General features: G+C 33.5%; 1 protein-coding gene across 3 annotated transcripts; it reads left to right on the forward strand.

Moving 5' to 3' along the window:
- The first annotated feature begins 2,983 nt into the window (after window positions 1–2,983).
- LOC129809629 (integral membrane protein DGCR2/IDD) lies at window positions 2,984–22,210 on the forward strand. 3 transcript variants are annotated; one of them, XM_055859589.1, is made up of 5 exons: window positions 2,984–3,599; window positions 3,705–3,800; window positions 15,715–15,863; window positions 15,942–15,984; window positions 20,422–22,210. In XM_055859589.1, exons 2-5 carry the CDS (start codon window positions 3,746–3,748, stop codon window positions 20,592–20,594), a joined length of 420 nt encoding a protein of 139 aa, XP_055715564.1. In that variant the 5' UTR covers window positions 2,984–3,599; window positions 3,705–3,745; the 3' UTR covers window positions 20,595–22,210. The 3 variants fall into 3 exon arrangements, with proteins under 3 accessions (XP_055715564.1, XP_055715565.1, XP_055715563.1); XM_055859590.1 differs by having other exon boundaries at window positions 2,990–3,611; XM_055859588.1 differs by having other exon boundaries at window positions 2,990–3,599; window positions 3,673–3,800.
- The last annotated feature ends 1,419 nt before the right edge of the window (window positions 22,211–23,629 follow it).

Below are 23,629 nucleotides of genomic sequence, written 5' to 3' on the forward strand. Positions count from 1 at the left end.
TATTTCAATTTCGTTTAATAAAAGTTTCTTAACTGACCGATGTCTTCAAATCTACAAGCATTAGAATTTACATAGTCTCATATTACAAAGACAAATCACAAACACAGTGCGATGAATCTAATTAATTTCTGTTTTAAAATGTATTTAATCAACCCTATGGCAAGTTGTTTTTTACTGCTCGAACTCAAAGAGAGAGCAATTATATAATCGTCTTTTTTCAACTTGTCACCGTCCTAGAGCTTAAGCGGTTATAGATATCGACTTCCGGTCTTCAATGACCCCCAATTAGCAATATCTCTAGGCGTTCCCCTCTTAAAGCTCCTCCAAAACCATGTTTTTTGTTGTTTTTTTTTCAAAATTGGCTCAAGATTTTTCAATGATTTTCAGATATGTTTTAGAGGTAATCAAGGCGTATATTTCGTCCAAACATACTTATAACCGAAAAATTCGCCATTCTGAATTATTGAAGGTCAAAGGTCAATCATTTTGGAGGGCCCCCATTTTTTAATCGATTTGATTGAATTTGGATTTTATTGACAGGTATTGAAATATCAAACCCGGCTGCATCAGTTATAACCATTTTTATTGATTTTCAAATGCTTTTGTGATTTATGAATCAAATTGATCTCTAGTAGATCAGTAAGAACTAAAAGGTCATGCGAAAACTTATTCATTGAGAACTCCATCTCGTGAGTTCGAGCATTCCGCAAGGCTAGGACGCTTTGCCATCTCTTTTTTATATGGAACTATTTGAAGCCAGCTCATGGACTAGTTTACAGATCTTGCAGGGAAAAATTATTTTGACAGAAATCTATAGTATACATTTATCCCTTCAAATGGTACAGAATCTTACAATAGGTAGCCAGTCCTCACTTTTACGATATCTCGCGTAACGGTCGCGGATTCATAGACCACATGCCAAGAGGGTGTATTTAACAAAAAAAAAATCAACTAACGAGGTCTAGGATGGAGTAACCACTTATCGCCACTTTTAAGAAAAAGTGAAATAAATTTTATTATAACTTTTGACCCCTATAAGATAACTCAAATTTGACACAAAGTTACTTGGATGTATTGGCTCTAGATTCGTCAAAACAAGAGTCCTCTAATTTAACGCTGGACTACTTAAAACACTGTTTTTTAATAACAATGCAAAAATAACCACTTCGTCGCCACTTTTTACCACTTTTCGCCAGTTTTGTAACCACTTCTCGCCACCCACTTGGAAAGGTCCAAACTGGATTGTTTTAGGCAATGTTATGAAAATAATACATTCAGCATTCGTTTTTCCTCATGATGACCTTATTATTACTCACTTTAAGTTATTTTTCTTCACTTTTGTTTGAGAAATTCAATTATTAGACTACTGCAGAAAGTAAACAAAGCAGATTTGACAACTGAGAATCTATGAAGCGAAGTTAGTGTCGCCTATTGAAAAACAATAGGGACAGGTGGTAAATCAACTTCAGAATATTACCACTTTCCGCCATGGCTCATTTTTACATAAAAGTAATATAAAATGAAATATTAACTAGAAGTATAAATTTTATGTATTCGTCGAATGTAATTAAATGTTCTATAGAGAAATTGTTTATCCAAAAACGTTAATTTTGTTCTATAAAAGTTTCATGATACTTGGCATATTTGGTAAGAAATATTGGATTCCATGCACTTGATTATAATCTTGCTCTAAAAAATGCTCAAATAAATAAATAAAACAAAAAGATATTGTTTTTCGACTCTATAAGTAGCCGCAGTAGAGATACAAATAGTTTTACAACTAATTTATTTCATTAATGGTGGAAAAAATGCGATTTCAATATGAATGGCGAAAAGTGGGGCACTCACTGGCGAGAAGTGGTGATTCCACCCTATACATTGTATTTTTGCCGAAAAATTATCCCAATTCAAAATTGATCCTAATTGTTTGGAAAATAAGCTCTCTAGAGTTGTTTAATCTTATATTTTGTGAGTGACAAAATTGGGGTGGGTGTTTGGGTCAGTCCCGAAAGCTTTTTTGAGTACTTATTTTCCCTCTTTTCCAAATTCTTAATGAGATTCATTCAAGTTAACTAAGTCCAATAGATTTTTCTTGATGCTCTTTTTGGATTTTAGAAATTAGTATCGCAGTTTTTTTTTAAACTAATTCTATCCTTTCCTATTGATCTCATTTAGAGCTCATGAATCCTTTAAATTTTATTTAAAAAAAAAAAAAAACGTTGAGATTCTTTAAACCTTGAAAATAGGGGAAAGTATTCTCCCTTCAAACGTCCATGGTACATACCTTTGAATAATGTGAATTTTCATTAGATTTTCCTAAGAGACTTAAACATTTCTATTAAATATTAGTTAACTTATTATCAATTATTAATAATTATGTGACAATCATATGGAAATCTATTAGGAAAAGTAAAAGAAATTCACATTATTCGAAGACATGGACGTTCGAAGGGAGAGTACTTTCCACTCTACCCCCTGGCAAGTTGTTTCTTTTATATGGAGCGTTTCTACTACAAGTTTTTAGGAAATTTTCTATAAAAGTAGTAGTTAGGTTATGAATTCTCAATGGGTTATATTAGTTAACATAACCAAACATTTTTGGTAATTTGATAAAGTTGTTTGTAATGGAAACATTACGCCACAGAAAGTTCGTAGTAGACTAGGTAAATGAAAAAGTTGTTTCTTTGGTTTTTAAATAAATAAAATAAAAGAAACACTAGTAATTTTGATGAACATAACTTTTTTTTAATAAAATTTAATTTAATGATCATTTATTAAATTTTGCCTACTGCTAAATCTCTCCTACTAGGGAATCTTAATTCTGCTAGAGGCAAAACTAAACCATGATAAAATTCTGAGACTGCAAATATCTCTCTGAAATTTTCCCATTATACTCTTTGTGGGGAAAATTCTCTCAGTTACTAAGAGAGAGAAAATCCACGCGAAATTTTCCCCTGCTCGTTTACATCACACGATGCAGTGAGGAGAAAATCATCGCGGTGTATTTCAGTTGCAGATTTTCCACCAAAGCTCACGGTCTGTTCACGAAAGTGTCTTTCTTGATGTGCCACTTTTTCGGCCCCAACTGAAAGTGTACCAGAATCCTCTGGGGGATAAGTGCATAGCCCATCCCATGATTTTTTCCTAAAACCTTTAAGCAAATAGAGTGAAAGAGTGGCGACAAGAGATTTTGAAGTTAAAAAAAATAAGAGAACCTCTCCCTACCACCCTCCAAAGTGCATCGGAGATTTTTATTGCTCTGCCCAGAATATTTCCCCGAGAGGTCAAAAGTGACTAAAAATTGTGTTATTGCATTTGGGCGGTATGTGAAAATGCAAGAGGGTGTGCTGTGGTTTTCGCTTATTGATTGAGGCTCACAAAGAGTGTTTGCAGAGTAGGAGACTAAAAAAAAGTGTACCATATAATGCATTTTAGTGCATTTGCTATGAGAGATTTTTCTTCTGCAATAAAAATACGAAATTGTGATAGATTTTCATGGTGATATGTGCTTGTGAGGAAATAGCTAATCCCAAGGGGGTTTATTCTCTTTTGGTGGAAAAATTTCTGCAAGAAAGAATTTTGCAAGAAATAGAAACAAGGTGAAGACCTAGGTGATTCCTATGGCTCAGCTTTTTTTACTCCCTCATGCATAACCGTGAATAATTTCTCAAGGAAATCCATTTTTTTTACTCTATCCGCGGCAGGAAAGGAAAAACCACCCCCTAGTGAGGTGAAAGTCGGAGGAATGGCTCAAATCAATTATGTAATTCCAGTGTTGAGTGTCCTTATGGGATTTGCAGGTAGAAAAATCTAACATATATGTATTGCATAATTCATAATCATATTTTGCTTCTTGGTTCTTGACATTGCCCTCTTCCTCCAAGTTCTCAATGCGACTATCGCACCCTTCGCGGATGTCACCGAGCGTTTTCTGGTGTGATGATTTATCTATACGTGTCACATATCATCCCCAATTTCCTGAGACATCTACGGAACACCCCACTTAAAGAGACACTCTATTAACTATCGCAAGAGTCGCATTGCAGTAAATGCAATTCAATATTTTCCCACAGAGCACTCACTTTTTTCCCCCAAACTTTAACTCAATTTTCTCCCCTTGCTTTCCACTCGGTTTTCCTCATCGCACTTTTAATTTTCTTTAACTCAACCAGACTCTAAAAGGTTTTAGAAAAAAAAATATTGCAAGTTTACACAATTCCGTGTACTCTAATGACTCTGTTTTATATCTTTTTAATTTTTAAATTTTTAAATATTTCGACAAAAAAATGCGACAAAAAAATCAGTTTCATAAAAAGTCGATAGTGTTATGCATACGGGATAAAAAAGTATATTTGTTATATTGATGAACCAGTGCAAAAATGTTTATGACACTTTCTTTTGAAATTTATGTCAATAGATTTTTTATTCCATTGATTAAGCTTTACATGACTGTAATTTTTTATTTGTAAAAAAAAATAAATTATAGTTTGTGCTTTATTTAATTCGAAATGGCACATCCAAAATAAAAATCCCCCTCATTAGACTTTAGCTCAATTAGGGGAATGTAGGCATGGTTCGCACACAGTGAACCTTTAAGCGATGCGAATTTTCTCTTTATTCACAAAGAGCTAGTTTACCATTTCTCATCTCGTTTCATGAGGTTAATAATTATCTATCTTATGGCTAAGAAATGATGAAAGCTCTTGACAACCAAAGAGAAAATTTGCATCGTTTGAAGGTTGACTGTGTACGAACCATGCCTACTTTCCCTTATAATTTTGTCGAGACATAAAAAACTTTAAGTATAAAATATTTTCGAAAATCTGTGCCTTTCATATTCAGTCCGTTATAACAAAGGGTGGCAAAGCGTTCCAGGATTTGTGAAATACTGAAACTCATGACTTAGATGCTATAACTCAAAAGTACTTTCGCATCATTTACAGTTTACCGGTTCTCAGGCGATTTGGACCGCATCATAAATCACTGAAAAGATCCCCCAAAATTAATCTAAAAGTAATAGATTTCTTTTTCGAATAAAAATTCGTTTGCAAGCAATTCAGTTTTATCAGAATTTCCAAGACCTTTCAAATGAGCTCAACATAATACCATTCAGTTGAGAAAAACACTCTCTAGAGCATTTTTACCCTTTGACCTTGAGAAATCATGAGGAATGATTCAATTGTATTTTCGTGTAAGGACGAAATGTCGCCTTGGGTAATCTCTAATACATATCCAAAAATGAGAAAAATCGCACGACATGTTTTCGAGCAATCCCAAAAACATGATTTTGGAGGGGTAGGAGGGGCAGGGAAAAATGAGAAGTATGTTAATGGTCCCAGGGTCGACTTATGGAGGTTCTCAGAAGGTTCCAAGTCTCTAACTCTCTGTTTGACACTCAGACAAACAACGAGACATCACTGAAACTAGAACAAATGTTGAGGAAAGCGGTTTCTAATAACGACTTTTCAAGGTCAAAGGTTAAAAAGGCTCTAGAGAGCGTATTTCTCATCCGAATGGTTTTATATCTGGGCTCGTTGGAAAGGTCTTGATATTTCCGATACACTGAACCAGTTTCAATAACTAATTTTTATTATATTACTCTTAAGATGTATTTTGGGCAATGTGTTGAGTGATTTATAAATCGGTTCAAAAAAGTTGTGAACCGATAAGTAATTTTGCTAATCATTTTTATACGTTTTTATACTAATGAATCAAGATCATGGTAATATATTTTAAAAGCCAGTCCACATATTTTCTAAAATTAGAAAATAAACAGAAAGAGACGGCCAAGTGTCCCAGCTTTGCGGAATGCTCGAACTCACGAGATAGAGCTCTCCATGAATTAGTTTTTCGTATGATCTTTTGGTGCTTATTGGTCTACTAGTGATCAAATTGATTCATAAATCATAAAAGCATTTGAAAATCAATAAAATCGGTACTTAACCGATTAATTTACCGATGACCGATGCAGCCGGGTTCGAAATTTCAATATCTGTTCAAAAAATCCAAATTTAACCAAATCCGTTAAAAAATGATCGCTCCAAGTGATTCACATTTGACCGGGGTTTCGGGGTTCCGGGATTCTCACTCGACCGGGTTCCTCGATTCGACCGGTGCGGTGGGGGTTAATTTTTGAATGTTTGATGATCAATTTCATCAATTTCTATGAATTTGTCACTGGTTCGTATTATTCATGGAATAATTAACCTAGATTAGATCATACGCAAAATATTGTAGCAATTATAAATAAATTGAATAAATAAATCTATTGGTCGAGACGAGGAACCGGTCGAGCAAGGGCACTTTACCTTAGATATTTTTGGACGAAATGTTCGCCTGGATCATTCAAGAATCTTGGGACAATTTTGGGAAAAACCGATAAAACATGGTTTTAGTGGATGGAGGGGGGATAGGAGAAAAAGAAAAAATGCCTAGAGATATTGTTTTTTTATTGGGGGTCATCGAAGACTAGAAGTCGATATCTCTTACCGCTTGACCTCTAGCTCGGGAACAAAGTAAAAAAAAATCCGAAAAAGATTATTTAAAATCGATACTTCACCGGTTTATTACCGATGAAGACCAATACAGCCGGGTTCAGAATTTCAATACCTTTCCATAAAAATCCAAATTTAACCAGTTCGGTTGGAAAATGAGCCCTCCAATGCGGTTGACCTTTGACCTTCAATAATTCAAAATGGCGAATTTTCCGGTCATAGATATGTTTGGACGAAATGTTCACCTGGACTACCTCTAAAACATATCCGAAAGTCATTGAAAAAATTCGGGCCAATTATGAGAAAAACCGATGAAACATGGTTTTGGTAGGGATAGAGGGGGGTTGGTAGAGGAAAAAACGTCTAGAGTTATTGTTTTTGTTGGGGGTCATCGAAGACCGGAAGTCGATATCTCTTACCATTTAAGTTCCAGAACGGTGTCAAGTTGAAAAAAAAAACGATTATATAACTGCTCTCGCTATGAGTTCGAGCAGTAAAATAATTGTTCAAAACTTACATCGTCCGAAAATACCGCCCTTTCCCTTACTGTTTCAGGTGTAGGTATCATCAATTAATGTAGCTATATTAATTAATTAATCTAAAATCAGTGACTGGAGTATAAAGGCTATGAATAAATAAAATATTGTGTGATCATCTATTAGGTCAACATGCTTGTGTTAATACACTATAGAATTTCAAGGTGTTATACTAAATTTCGGATATTTTACACATAAGACTCTGAGAGACCCAAAGTTCTAAAGATTAAAAGGCAATCTTTTTTAATATAAAATTGATTTTTCTAACTTCTTCTTGAGGAGTGCTGCTTAGAATCTTAAAAAGTAGATTATCTTGTTTCCTCTTATTTTTATTAGGGGAAACCGGGGCACCACCAAACACGGGGTAGCACCAAACGCTAATTTTTATTTCTTAACTACTTGGACTATCTCAACCATTTCTTCAGTAGACAAGCATCCCTATAATGCCTATAAATTCCTTTAGGTCTTGTCCTTAGAAGTCGAATATCTGATTAAAAAATCGCAGTGTTTGGTGCTACCCCATGTTTGGTGGTGTCCCAGTTTCCCCTACCATTTAAAAATGAGAAATCCCCGTTCTGGAAATTTTCTAAAACTTATTCTACAATATGTTCATTTGCCATTAAAATCTAAAGAAATTGATTAAAAATTATATTTTTGGAATACTGAGACACTAAAAAAGTGTCCGATAGTCCGATATCGCAAATTGTACAAAATATAGTACAACTTCTCTAATTTAATTATTCCAATATGCATTTTCTGCACCGAAATTTAATTGAGTTTTGGAAATTCCCATTTCACCAATCATTCTAAATTGACTTGACCCAAAATAATTTTAAAAGAGACCATAATATCCAAATACGATTTACGGAAATTAAAATTCCTCTTCAAACTCTTTCAACGATCCTAAAAATTGTTTATGTTGATTAAATTCCAAAAGCTGGATGAAAATGCCGCTTCATTGACGATGTCCATAATTTAAATTTTGCAAACTCATAAATTTTTATCATGCTCACAATTCCGGGAGAACTTTCATTTTATTACGGTTGGCAAATTTCTGGTGATATGGCTTTTCTTCATCAAATAAACTTGAACTTTAGTAAATGTTTATTCAAACTACTGCATTTGTGTAGGAAGTCTATAAAATGTATCTGCAATCGATAAATCCGTCAAGTTTGTATTTTTGCTAAATATTATAGATGTGAAACTCGAGCTAGAGAATCTATAAAAGAATTTATGATCATTTTAAATTATTTCCCTTTCATATTTGATTATGCGATATTTACATACCATATACAATTTACATTGAAAATAGCGCTGCTTGTGAAATTTCTTGAATGTCATAAAAGTCATTTTCGTGTTGTACTTTTACCATTTTCCTCGGTTGCGGAGATACATATTAGAAATTGTGAATGGAAAAACTTGAGGAGCGCATCTCTCAAGGATGGTGCATGAAAAGTACGAAAAATGATGATTTCCTCCCCTGTTTTGTGCACAAACAGAGGGTGTAAATTCGATTTACAAGAGCTTACAAGTAACAGCAATAAGCTCCACAGAGATACAATGGATACAATGCGTTTTCTCGTATTTTTAACATGTCGACCTGTGGGTGGAATTGAGCGATAAATTATTTTACGACACTAAAATAAAGTGAATAAACGTGGAGAGTATATAAAGAGAGGGATCTTTTGGACATTCTAAAACGAGCAAAGTTAATTTTTTGGGTGTTTCAAAATTGCATATAAAATTAGTAAAAGATGAATATTTAGTAGGGTTTGGAAAAAAATGTTCAAAACGTATTTCTTGGAGAAAATAAGTGAAAAGAATTCTCTTTTTAAGTGAAAATAAATAAATAAAATTTACAAGAAATTGAGGTCTTATTTGAGGTTTATATAGCGCGAATAAATTTAAGATTAAAGTAAAATCTTCACGATTTCCGCAATTAATATTAGGAAACCCAAGGAATTCACGGAAAAATCTTGGGAACATGGAAAACTCGAGGACTCCACAGAAACTATTTAGGATTCCAAGAACCCATGGGAAGCCGAGAAAATAGAAAAACCTTAAAGTTTGATTTCTCCAAACCTGGAACTAAAGCTCTAACCATTTTGATTACAATTGAGTTATCTCGTGCATACTTCAAGAACAGTCATTCTGAAACCCAGGGAAAACCGGGACAGTATGCCCTACGGGCAGAGCTAGACAGTGAGTGAATGTTATAGTTTCCATCAGAAATAATATAATATTAAGCAATTTAGTAGGTATAAATTCAGAGTAAACACTTCTCTTTCCATTAACTAAATTATTTAACAACTTTTAAAAAATCACAAATTATTATAAGTAAGAAAATCTTCATTTGTTGATGGTTTTCTACCCTGGAGGGGAATTTTGTAACGCTCTGGCAATGCCATATGACAAATTGGTCTCGAATCTTAGGAGAGCTTTTTCGAAAATGCAATTCTGTAGTCGTGACATTGCCATTTGAGCTCACATGGCATTGTCACAAGTCACATATTTGAGATTTCTGGCAATGCAAATGACAATGAATTTTGTTAAACAAATCAACCAAGAAGTAGAGTATTTTTATAAAATCATCACGTAAAGGAATTTCACTAAAAAATCAATGAATTGCATTTTCCAACTCATCCCAAGCAGCAATTAAAGGGAATATTACTGTCGGATGTATGTATTCTAGATTCCAAAAACGAGTCCTATGACGGTTGTCAGAGAGTCGGATTACGGAAAGTGGGGAATAATATGTCGGTAATTATGTAAGTCATTTGGCGTCAGAATAACTCTGAAAATAACCTGCCGATGACTCAAATATGACGCGTGATTTTTATATCTATCCGATGACTCAAAAATTGTCCACCGAGTGTTGGATTTCTCTTCGGGATATGAAATAGAAAATATCTGTACAATTATTAGTCGTCTTTAGCAATTTTTATGACTGAAATGTAATGTCGGAGTTATTTAACTCAATATCAGGATTTCTCATCATCATTCAAACACAAAATACCCTACAAATCATTAAATGCATCTGAAAAATACATGAAATTGACCGTTTGCGAAAGAAAATTAATCAATTTTTATAAAAATTACAATCCCGAATGTAAATAGTGAAAAATATATTTAACAATAAATAAATTCAATATTAATTATTTAATTCTAAAATTTATTATACTTGTCTCAGGAATTTGCTTTAATATGCTGAGTTAATATATGGTATCTATTTTGCTTTAAATAAATAATAAATCGAAATATTCAATTAATTTTATACTTTGTGATACAGTCGCTGAATTCTATCCTCCATGACACAATAGAAAGCTTGAGCCAAGGTGTTTAGACAATACATTAAATTGTTCTTTTAATTTTTTATTCGTTTTAGAATGTTTCATACTGAATTGCTTAAGTAGAATTTCTCTAAAAAGTTGATTTAATATAGAATTCCAATTTTTCTATTGAGTATAGAAAGAATAGGCGCTAGATGAGAGAAAAAAACAAGAAATTGTGTATATTGTACAAAGACCTTGAACGAAAGTTGTGGACGTCAAATTCATAGTGACTGACATAGTGTTTTGTGTTAAGAACGAATTATGCCGCTCATTATTCTTTAAACAATCGAGGACAATCTATCATACATCACGGCTCTCCCAGACACCTGAGGAAGACCATGGCACGCTGTACTGGCCACCAGAATGTCTGAACATCGAAAAGTTACGGAGAAACGAAAAACTGAATCCTCGTAAGTTAACCTCACTCTTTGTAACCCAAGAATTAAAATGTATTGTTTTTTTTACAGAAAAATCATGGATGAGGCTAAATTGCGAAGTGAAAAAGATGAACAGTGCCATTAACGGGGAGACAATTAGGTATGAAATTGCCCTGAGCAATGTTGAAACGGGCAGTGAGCAGGAAGTCCTTCTAGTCCGGAAAGGAAGACAGCAAACTAAAGGCTGCTCTGTTAGTTCAGGTATACATCAAAACTCGGAAGATTTTAATTACTTGTTTACAAAACCCGAGGAACGTCATGATAAGTATTCTCCAGAAAGAGAAAATCGGTACGAAACAGCAAGCACCGCAAGTGATCTTGGTCCTGCCGTGACTCCAACTCAAATTGCAAGATAAGATCCCGTGGAGGTGTGTGCAGAAGGAAGGAATAGATGAGGCAATTCCTGCCCAAGAAATTCCACGGCTTCAATGTGAAAATTGTTTGGTGCTGCTCAATTAGATTAATAATATGAAAGCAAAGTACGATCTGCTGTCCCTTCTTCCGGGAATAAACGTGAAGTTAGACAGGATATTGGAGCAGCAGGAGAGAACTGATTGTACCACAACAGGAACTATGCACAAGAAGGGTACATCTAAGATAAATATATTTCCAATTGCAATTACTGAAGTTTTCGACAATTTTGAGTAATTCATTTCACCGGTCTCATTGTGATCAATTGCCCAAGCCTTCAGCCCTGCTTCAAAACATGCTTCAACTTCATCTGTTGAGTCTTGAACATCCTCATCTGAATGATCCTCATCTGATGAAGTGGTCTAATATGGAAAGAAAGCAATAAACTTATTTTCATAAGAACAAAATTAGTGCGTATCGTTGTTGCTTTAAACTTATTCCAACAGGAATTGCGCGATATTCCTCATTTCTTTGAGTCCTGAATGCCGCGTATTATCTAAAGAAAGCTTCTTCAACTTTCTATAGTATGTTGACGAATATTTAAATGGTCCTTTGTTCATTTTCAAGACCTTATTGGAGATGGATACCACAAGACGTCAATTCCACTTTTGTCAATAAATATTACTCAAAATGACTGTAATACAACACTGATGAACTAGGAGTCGTATAACTCGTATTAAAGTAGTTGTACTGACGGAGTTCTGACGCGTTAGATGACAGTAAGCCAAATGACGCACATATTGAGTAATATTAATTGTTTCCTAATGAAGTAATATTTTCACTGTAATCCGACGTAAATACTACATACATTTATTAACTCCAATTCAGAGTAATTTTTTGACTATATTTTGACCTCCGGAGAGCAGTCATTATTGAGTCAGAGTAATATTTTGCGTATTGGGATATGATATGATAAAAAAACTGCAGGGGAATTCTGTAATTTTCGTGGCATTGTCACGCGTGAGTTCGAAACCTGACAATGCCATTCGAGCTTTTTTTTTGTCATATCAAATGAGTTCGAAAATGCAATTCATTGAATTTTTAATGAAATCACTTTACTTGATGAATTTATGAAAATAGAGCACGTCTTGGTTGATTTGTTCAATAAAAGTCATTGTCATTTGAATTGCCAGAAATCTCAAATATGTGACTTCTGACAATGCCACGTGAGCTGAAATGGCAATGTCATGACTACAGAATCGCATTTTCGAAAAAAGCTCTCCTAAGATTCGAACCCAATTTGTCATATGGCATTGCCAGGGCGTTACAAAATTCCCCTCCTGGTCTATCTTGTTTAGAACTATGTGCTATAGAATTACAGGAGATAAAATATTACGGAGGAAGCCAAAATCCCGAACGCCAAAATCCCGAACGCCAAAATCCCAAAAGTCACAATCCCGAAAACCAAAAACCCGAATGTTCAAAATCCAGAAAGGGATGAAATTATATGGAGGATAATTAGCAAAATAATAATAAATCGGAATTTTGACTTTCAGGATTTTAGCGTTCGCGACTTTGACTTTCGAGATTTTGGCTTTCGAGATTTGGACCGGGACCCAAAATATTAATATTCGGGATTTGTTTCTTGTTCCTTGTAGATTAATAGATAAAATTAGTGTCAAAAGTAAAAGATCTATTATATTAAGAGGGTGCAGGGAGCCCTATAAAACTTACGTTTTAACTCTTTTGGAACTGCAGGGCATACTTATGCTACAAGACAATTTCAGGATATTTTAATTAAACATAATTTCAGCTGAGGAATTAATCGAAACTATATAAAAATATTCTTGATTTGGACATCCTTATTGTTTGTAATCGCCCACAAAAATTGGATTTTTATTCGTTCTAAAAGATTCAAAAAAAAAGTTTTATCTAGAATATCCATATTTTCCTTTGGGTACAAACGAGTCCCAAGAGATGCGAGAGAGTAAAAAAACGATCACTGAATTTGAATTTTTCACTAAACCATTCAAAACACCATTTACTTATGTAACGTACCTATCTTAAGAAAAGAGTTTGTCATCCAGAATTCAAATCAGGAAAGACAAAAAGGATAATAGGGTAGAGTCAGCCCTTTTGGCCATGTAAGCACTTTTTCGCCACCTAATATAAAACAACTAATTTAAGGCATTTAAGAATAAGTAGCATTTCAACACTCATAATATGTTCTGTTCTAATATCCCAATACATTATTACGTCTCTTATTAATTTTTAATTAATTAATTAATTAATTGAAATTCGTTTTAAAACAGGTGGCGAAAAGTACTGAAACAAGCATAATTGGAGAAAATGCATTTTTTTCAATGAGATTCTCTAAAATTCTCGAGACGTATCCAAGATATATAGACAGATATTGCTTCAAAGTATCTTTATACAAAAATTCATTTTAGTCTGACAAAAATATCATACCTTACGAGGCTCCTAAAGCTTAATGGTGGCGAAAAGTACTGACTCTACCCTATTATTAAAATCAACGCAATGTTAAGCTATTATTTTGTTATTTTGAGCACAAAGTGTGTATACAGTGGCGACAAGATAAATAGCACACCTTTTGCGATTTTCCTATGTTGATGTTTTATAATACAATATCAATCTTTATACCTGATCATGCTTTATTTCTTAGAAAAAATAATGCCCATTTATAAATAAAAATGATAAATATTTAATATTTGTATCTGTTAAAACCATGTGTTTTTGTCATTTTATGAATTTAGGTATAATTCGTGCAGACAATTTAAATAGCACACTTTAATTTTCTCTGAAAGTAGGTTAACGTGTGGTATTTTGGGACACTTTTTAGCACTCTCAAGTTTCAAACAGCTTAACGACTTCTCAAATTATTTTTTTCTTTGTTGATACAAATATTTATGTTCCTTATGCTATCCACAGAATAAGATTCTGATCGAAAAATTTTTAAAAATGCATAATTTTTTATACAAAATAGCAAAATATGTAAAGAAGTAAAAGTGGTATATTTCGGGACAGTTGTGTATTTCGCGACAGACACACAGTCGCTATTATGCAAATAAATTTCACCGAGTCTGATTATGTACCTTTAAGTAGAAGGTCTAAACTTCACTCTCTCATAAAAATTTTGTTTAAATTTCACTTTTAAAGTGACTTAAATCGAAAAAAACTGAGCACTGTTTGTGTTAACATCTGCAAAATTGACCACACTGAAGGTTTTGTAAAAAGTGGAATGTGACACTCACAATTCACGCGTATTTCACGCTTTAAATTAAATAAAATTTCAGAAGTTTTATGTTTATATGAGAGCTTAATATTTCATATAGAACTTAAAAATAATTAGCAAATAAATAATTATAGCATTTTTGATGTGTCCCAAAATACCTATATTATGTCCCGAAAAGCACCTTGTCCCGAAATACCACACGTTACCCTATTACCTAGAATTTAGTTTTATTTTAAAATTCGTTATATTCCTGTATTTTTGATCATTTATAGGCATCAATGCCACAAATTTTCCTAAAATAAAATTATGAGAACTGAAAAATCACGTAAATAAAGCTTTTGGTGCAGATTACATGTTTATTTAATAAAGTTTAGGATAACTAAGATTTTTTTTATAAATTGTATTGTTCGAGAAAGAAACCTAAAAATTCAATAAGTTTTAATGATCAAAATCAAATTATGAAAATTTCGAGAAGGAATAACCACTTCTTGAGAATATTGTGCCATTGTTTGAAGTTGTAACTCATGTGAGCATTACTAAGAGTCAATTATGTAAAAATACCCGGGTTAGAAGTGTTTCCATACGTACAGAGTTAGTAAAGTTGCTTAATTAAATCGCTTTTAAGTCTTTATCTTTTTTTTCAATTTATTATAAATTGTGATCATATTCCTTTCCATTGAATGTTTGTCTCTATGGTCTCTATACTAAATTGGTGCTACATTTACTGTGATGAGAACTTTCTTAAACTTGATCGAAATTCGTTTCAGGTCATGAGCATAAAATGTTCTGACGATACTGTGATGCTGTCTGAGCCCCTGAAAGTGGTTCTAAATAAATCCAATTAATTTTGTTGTGATTTAGAAATTAATAATAGAACAGACATCTCTTTAATCCACTCACCGGGAAGCAAAATAGTGGGAGGTGTGGAAAATACGCTGAAGACGTTTAGTAAGATTAAATTTTTCCCAAAGGTGCTTCCGCAAGTGTCGTTATTTTTTATGTGTCTCTTTTTGATAAAATATATACAAAACATTTAAGTGCTTCTGACGCAAAATTAAACTGATGTTGATGCACTTGAGACAGATTTTTTGTATACAATATTCATTGAAGATGCACGAAGGAAAAACGTGCCAAGTTTAAGCCTCAATTCGCACCAATTGATCTTCTCAATGGCGGGAAAATTCGCGCCAATTTTATCTTGAGCCAAGAGGCAATGCAATTCAGCCAAGAACTCACCCTATAAGTTTTTGTACTATTTTTACTTAAATTGAAGTGTAATTAAATATATTATTATCTTTTTGATATCTACAGCCAGCTTAGAGGAGGACTGCATAGACTTTCAGGGAAATTCCGTGGCTCACGGATTACTCTATGTTCCCGGACCAGGCGTCTGCAGTCTCTGCGTTTGCTACCACTCCGAGCCGCTTTGGTGCAAGGCGATTTACTGTGATCCCCCATATGTGAGTCACCTAATAATTCATTCCAAATTTAAGACACAGTTTCTCCTTCAAACTAATTCTTCTATCCTTTTTTTGCAGTTCTGCAAAAATTTCCGTGTCGGCGAGAGATGCTGCGAATTTGGTGAGTTTGCTGTTTTTTTTTGTGAATAATGACCCATTTTCAATCATATTTCTTTCCCTCATTCAAGATTTATAACTTAAAGTATAATTAGCGAGAGTCCTTTTCTATTTGATTTTTATGCTTCAATAACTTCGTGAAAATGAGTTCAAGTGGAACTAAATACATCCTTCCGGAATTGCGGGAAAAAAGTTTTCTTTTCATGGAAAAATAATACACCTCTATGTAAAAGTTTCAAGAGGAAAATTAAAGGCAATGCGAAGTACTACTTGAAGATCAAAGAAAATGTGTAGTTTATTGTGTTCATGCTAAAAGCATCTATTGCACTTTTGTTTAGAGTGATTAGCGTATGAGGAATAGTTGAGTAGCTCTTCACAGATGCAGAAGATATTTGATTAGTTCATAAGCATTCTCTGATGAACTTAAAGGTTCTTCGAAATGAAATTTTTCTGATAAAATGCAAGATATTTAAAAAATTTTGAACAATTTTTAATAAAAGTGTTTCTTGAAAATTATAGAGTAAAGTTAAGTCGGGTAGTTTAATGAAAATTGTTATATATGTAGAAAGTTTTTGAATGGCGCAAATTTGTGAGAATCTCAGTCTCTGACTTTGATGCTAATACCCGTAATACTCAAAAAATATTTATACGTTGTTATTAAGTTTAGATTTTAGCTATATTAATAAAGTTGTTTAACAGTTCAATGCTGTGGAAAAAGTCGCATATTCATAACCTGGAGTAGGGTCGAAGGTGCACCTCTTCGACGGGAAACCTCTATTGATACTTTTGTCAAAATTATGAAATTTATTAAATGTATCTGGTAAAATGCAAGTAATATGATGATATTTTCTGTATTCTACATTTTCTTATAAAATGAGAAGTTCAAATTTTATATCCTAAATCGGTACTGAAAGTGTCAATAGGTATGGCATGATAAGTTCTTAAAGTCTCAATAGGTGTTCCTTTCACCCTACTAAGTTTGTGAAGTTTTTTTTTATCACTGCATAATTTTTCAATGTTTACCGGTTAGAAACCGATTTCAATCGATCTTATATCTCAAATTTGACTGTAACAGAATAAAAGCAATGCAATCAGAGGGTAAAAAAGGTCTGCCACTCACGGTTCGCTTTGGCTGTGAATCAGCTGATCATATAAACGAAACTTATCGGCGTCGATCAGCCGATCTTGACGACTGATCAGCGCCCTTTAAGCCAATTTATCACTTATATAGTTCACTCGCTAACACTACTAATATAAAAATAAGGGTAAAACATTGAAAAGATATGTGTTTTATAATTTTGTCGAAGAACTTGATCGCTTGCTCTGAAGCCGAAATAAATCAATTTTGTATTTGAGATCATATAAATGCAATGCTCGAATTAAAATATTTCGTGTAAAAAATTAAAAATTTCATATAACTTTTGAATTAAATTAATATGCTTCACATTTATTCCAATATTGCCTTAATTTTTTTTTTATAAAGAGTGTTAAAGCTCCTTTGGATCAACCTTTTAAGACTAAAGAAAACTTAAACTAGTTTGATCTTTTACATCGCAGCTTTATTATCATGGAGTTTGATATGTTAAAAGCGTATAGAAAAAAGATTCTTTAAAAATAATAAATTTAAAGATTTTAATCATAAAATATGAAACAGGCTTTAAAGACCGATTTATGCTTAAAGATATGCTTAAAGATTTTTCTCAGAATTGAAGGGTATATGAGAAGGCTTCCAGGCTTCACACTGGCTTTGAACACTTCATATTTTTCCCATAAATGGAAATATGTGACTTAAAACTTCAGAAGATTCAATAAAGGAATACGGACAAAACATGAAGTGTTCGAAGCCAGAGCGTGTGTGAAACTTAAAAAACCTTCCCCTATATTTATATTAAATAAAAAAAAGTTCGAATGAAACATATTCTATGACTATTTCACTGGAAGCAATAAAATTTAAAAAAAAATAAAAATTCTAAATTAAACCGCTAATGCAATTGATAAGAGCTTTGCAAAATCTGCATTTAATGCCATTACAGAAGTAATGGTTTATTAATTTTTTTCGTTAAATTATAGGGGTAGGAGGAGTAGGAAGAATAAGGAAAAAACACTGCCCTAGATAATGTTGATTTATGAGGGGGGGGGGGGGGGTCGTCGAAGGCCGGAAGTCGATACCTCTGACCGTTTGGCCTCTAGTCGTGTTACAATTTGAAAAAAGTGGATTATTGTGAGGCGTATTTGCTTCAATCAGAGCTGGATTTTTAAGAAATTGGAATGTAAAGATTCTTCCATACAGCTGGAGCTTGATTCTCCTAAAGTGTCTCGACTGAAAAGTAATTGTACAAAATACTGTTGATTCGAAAATTCAAACTCATTTTTGAATTTTCAAACTAAAGTTTTGTGCAAGATGTGGAAAATGAATGTATCACGCTATGAAGTTGTTATAAAAGTATTACTCGCAGTGATTATGCCATGAGCCATTTTGCTTTAATTTTCCTTACAACAAGGTAAAAACAGATAAATTTTGACACTAGAGATACTTCGAAATTCGAACAGAAACGATTTTGTCCACCATAGGGGAATGTAGGCATGGTTCGCACAGAGTGAACCTTCAAACGATGTAAATTTTCTCTTTGTTTGCAAAGAGCTGACTTACCATTTCTCATCTCGACTCATGAGCTTAATAATTTTCTATCTTATGGCTAAGAAATGACGAACTAGCTCTTTGCAAACAAAGAGAAAATTTGCGTTGTTTGAAGGTTCACTCTGTGCGAACCATGCCAACATTCCCCTACAGACAAAACGATAAATAAAAAAGTTTTCTCTATGACCTTCGAAACGGGTCTTCGAATTTTTAAATTCCAACTATGAATGAAGCAAATGTATAATTATAACAAATTCATTGGTTTATATCCAGGATACAATGAAAGATTAACATAGAAATATACAATCTATATCACCTCCATGGCAAGTTTCCTTTTAATATGGAGTTATTTGAAGCTAGTTCCTTTACTAACAGAGCCAATCGGGAAATGTTATTTAGACAGAAATCTAGCATATTTATCCCTCCAAAGGAATCAATAATTTCCAAAAGGGGAACAGTCTCCGCTTTTAAGTTATTTCGCGTAACGGTCGGAAATGCAGAGAATTTCCTAGGGCAAAGTACTCTCCCTTCGAACGTTCATGCCTTCGAATAATGTGAATTTTCTTTTATTGTTCTTAAGAGACTTGCACATTTTTATGAAGCATTTGTTAGCTTATTATAATTGTTTATTATATTTATTGAAAAATAAAAGAAATACACATTATTCGAAGGCATGTACGTTCGAAGGCAGAGTACTTTCCCCTATACGTGTTTGTATGCAAAAGTGAGCTTTGGCTTCAACTCCACCAGGCCACATACCAGGGGGGTGATCTATATCACAAATCATAATATCAGTAAAAACTGTCAAATAATAATAATAAATAATCCCTCGATTTTTTCACCCCCCAAAATTTCCATCTCCCACCCCCCGGAGACCACTTTTGTCAACAAATCTTCACGTTTCAGACGATTTCTTAGAAATGTCGTCACGCTGTTTGTCCGTCTGTCCGTCCGACTGTCGCCAGTTCTAGAGGCCAAACGACTAAGAGATAGCGACTTGGATCCTTCGGGGACCCCCCTATAAGTCGACCCAAGGATCATTAACATGCCCCTCATTTTTCCCCCACCCCTCCCCTTCCCCTCCAAAACCATGTTTTTTGGTATTGTTCGAAAACGCGTCGTGCGATTTATTTCATTTTTGGATATGTTTTAGAGATGACCCAGGCGGACATTTCGTCATTAGACGAAAATATCGTTAAATCATTCTGAAGGTTAAAAAGGCTCTAGAGAGCGCATTTATCAAGCAAATGGGGTCATGTTTGGGGTCGTTGGAAAGGTCTTGGAATTTCCTATAAAACTGAACTGGTTCCAATCGGTTTTGAATCAGTTCATAACTGATAACTAATTTTTATCTGAAAATCAATTCTATTACTTTTAAAACTATTTTGGAGGATATTTTGAGAGATTTATGAAACGGTTCAAATCGGTTGAGAACCGGTAAACGATAAATGATGCGAAAGTACTTTTGAGGTATAGCATCTAAGTCACGAGTTTGAGCATTTCGCAAAGCCTGGGACGCTTTGCCACCCCTTTTTTTAATTTTGTCAGAATTTGTCTTATTAAAATAACGATAATGATATGGCAATTAATAAGTTAATTAAGTTAATTTCTTTTTCGTATTGATTTTTCACAAATCCTGTAGAAATTTGCTCTGATATTATTTTCCGTATATGAATAATAGTTTCATAAGATTATTATAGTATCAAATCATTTTCTAACAATTTAGCAAAACTGTTATGAGTTCATCCGTGCACATATTTATCGGATTAAGTGTTAATTTTGTAACCCATTTACTTTTCACAGAGTGTCTCGATCCTCCAGGAGAGGACGAAATGTATCAAGCGCGCCTGAGGAAGCGCGCGGAGATCCTGGCTGGTGGCCGAGCGAATCCTACGGCATCCACCACGAGCCTCCCCCTCATCGCCTTGTGGAGTCCCTTGCTTCTGTGGCTTCTACGTCAGACCCACATTTCATAGCTGACAAAGTGGCGGATGCCCTAAGAAAACCCATCCGACAGCCACAAGTTTTTTGTCCTCGAGATCGTGCGAGTTACAATTAAAAAAATTTTCAGGATTCATCAGCATTATACATTAAAATAAAAATAACCTTTTTACCGAAGATAATAAAAGCATTGAAATTTGCAATAATTGAAATTTTTGCAAGTGAGAAAAAAAATTGTATATGCGATGCTAATTGAAACTATAAAATTGGGCGAATTTGCGCGCCATCAGAAGATGCTCACCAAGGTTTTCAGAATTTTACTGTAACTTAAAATAAAGGACCTTTGAATGGATACTGAGAGAGTAAAATCATTAATTAAATTCTACATAAGGGATTCAACTTATCTCTTCATCAAGCTAATTTTACCGACATCCCTAATTATAGTTAAAAGTTAAGCGAAATGTGAAAAGTTTTTCCCGGACAGAGTAAACAAAAACTATTTAATAAAACCAACTTTATGCTTTATCTATTTCCACAAACACAAACTTACGAGAAGTGACAGAGAAATCAATAAAGGTGAAAATTAATTATTTAGCAGCACGTTTGAAAATTATATGAATAATGGGTCTGTGAGAATAATTTCCAAAGGACTTCTTATTAAACAGAAAAAAAAGAGAACTTATATCCAAACACTTGTTAGACATACCCTCAGAGGTTTTTTGTAGATCAGAATAATCCACAGAGATTTTCTTAAGACAAACAAAACACATGTTAATCTTGTAGATGACGAATAATAAAGAGCGAATCAGCCCCAATAATATTTTTGGACCAAAAAAAATTCAAATGGTTGTTTCTTCTTCTCCATAATAACAATTTTTCCAAAAAAGAAAAAAAGAAAACAAGAAGTAATAATTAAGCAGATTGTTGTGAACAATCTCTCTTTTTTCAAATTTCGCATTAATACAAAAATAATAAACTAATAAACTACGTAGAAAACTAGACCACGGAGATGAGGAAGAAAATCGTTATGCAATTGTAGCCAGCAAAGTTTTTAATCCTTTTGCGCTGATGGACAATTTGCAACAATTGCTTTAATATTTCAGTTAACAATTCAATTGTGTGTGCAAAGATCTAGCCGTCTCGTGATGCTGAAATAACATTTTATTCAGTTCACGGCTTAATATTTTTCTTATTAACAGAATAATAAACACCAAAATAACACAATAAATTAACAAACAATTTCTTCCTGTGCTCATTTTATAATTCTTCTTCTAAAACACCTTTTTTGGTGGCTGTGATTTCAATTTGTACTTTCCACGAGAACAAAAGAAAACCAAAAAAAAAGTAACAAGAGTGGAAGATCGGAAAAGAGGAATGTAACATTGAGAGATTCTCAGCAAAGAATGCTTCTTTTGAATACCAGAGAATTTTTCAACAGACGCGTTTTTAAAACATGAGAAAAATTCGCCTTTGATGCTTTAAATAAAAAAAAGAAATGAGAGTAAAATGATCAATATTCAATAAAAAAATGAAAAATGAAAAATGTTATTAACACATCATATTACCATTAATAACTTACATTATATACCTTATAATGGAAAACTATTTGTAGTTGAGAATTTTAATTGAATAAAACTTACTAGAAAGGACACTTCATTGATTTTTTCTTGTACCGCAACTGCCTCAACATTTTTTTTTCAACCTCGACAAAGCACATGCACTTTTCCGTTGACATTGAGACACTAAAGTTTAGGAGTGTGGGAGTAGGAGGATAATGGTCTTTCCTACATGCATGAAATTTTCGATTGAAGGCAAATACTTCTTACAAGGAATATCCCGTAAAATATTTCAATGGAAAATCTAGAATTTTGAGAATTTTCAATAGTTTCAGTTATTTAAAAAAAAAAACTGTGTCAAATCGATTTAACTTTGTTGAATGCTCGAACTTGTAATTTTAAGGATCACGTCAACAAATGATCGTCAACAACTTGGCATCGCGCTTTCCTGTGCTGACAATGGATTGGATATCTTCAGGTCCTGGCTCTACGCTGCGGACTCTGAAGAAGTCGAAAGGATGCTGAAATCAACGTATGTGTGATGTGACCTCGTGTTTAAAAGTGTTTCTGAACTGTACCAATCCACAGCAAGTGAACTTTTCTGTAGAATTTGTAGTTCTTTGTTTGTCAAATAGAAAGCCAAACAGCCTCTATGGCTAGGTTTTTTTTCTCAATCTCTCTCTCTCTCAGAGCATATCATCCTCCACATTTAGTGATATACGTGCATATGTACAGTAGAGCCCCGCTATAGGCCATCGCTCTATAGTCCACAATTTATCGACCGTTAATTTCAAAACACTGATTTAAAGTTAGGTTATGTTTTTTAGTACGCGACATGCAATGTTGTCATAATTATTTTAATATTTTTGCCAAACTTTATTGAGTAGTTATGATAATTGTGATCCATAATGAAGAGAGCGAGGACAAGTACCGCAATCGCAAAGAAAGTGGAAGCCGTCGAGCAATTTCAATACTAAAAGTCGTTGATAATTTTAAAAAATGACATGGACTATGTGCGATCTAAGTGTCAAATCTGGAACCAAATGGCCTATAGCGGGGCTCTAGCTCCTCTGTGAAAAGAAGTAGAAATCAGAAACTTGGCATAGGATCAAGGGCAATGGAAGGCTCTTTAACTGTGTATATATATACGTTTCCCCCTGCCACTCCTTCCAGCAGTCCCCATACAAAATGAGGACTTTTTCCACTATAACTCCTCTCTGAGAAAAGATAGAAAGCTGAAACTCGTCATGGGAATAAGGTTTATGGAAGGCTATTCAGTCATACAAAATCTGATTACGATTTCAAAAGAAAACAAATAAATAAATAAATCAATCAATCACAGTTAGAAAAATAAGTCAAAATATGTATAATTTTACTGAAATCGATGAATACAATGAGGCCATATCTTTCTCTGTAACATATTAAAAGTATCAGATATACATAATATAAGTTCATTAAAATCGGTTGAATAGTTCTAAAACTTAACATTTTCTTTATTTGGAAACTTTGATAAC

Source organism: Phlebotomus papatasi, chromosome 1 (assembly GCF_024763615.1).
Source record: "Phlebotomus papatasi isolate M1 chromosome 1, Ppap_2.1, whole genome shotgun sequence".
NCBI lineage: Eukaryota > Metazoa > Arthropoda > Insecta > Diptera > Psychodidae > Phlebotomus > Phlebotomus papatasi.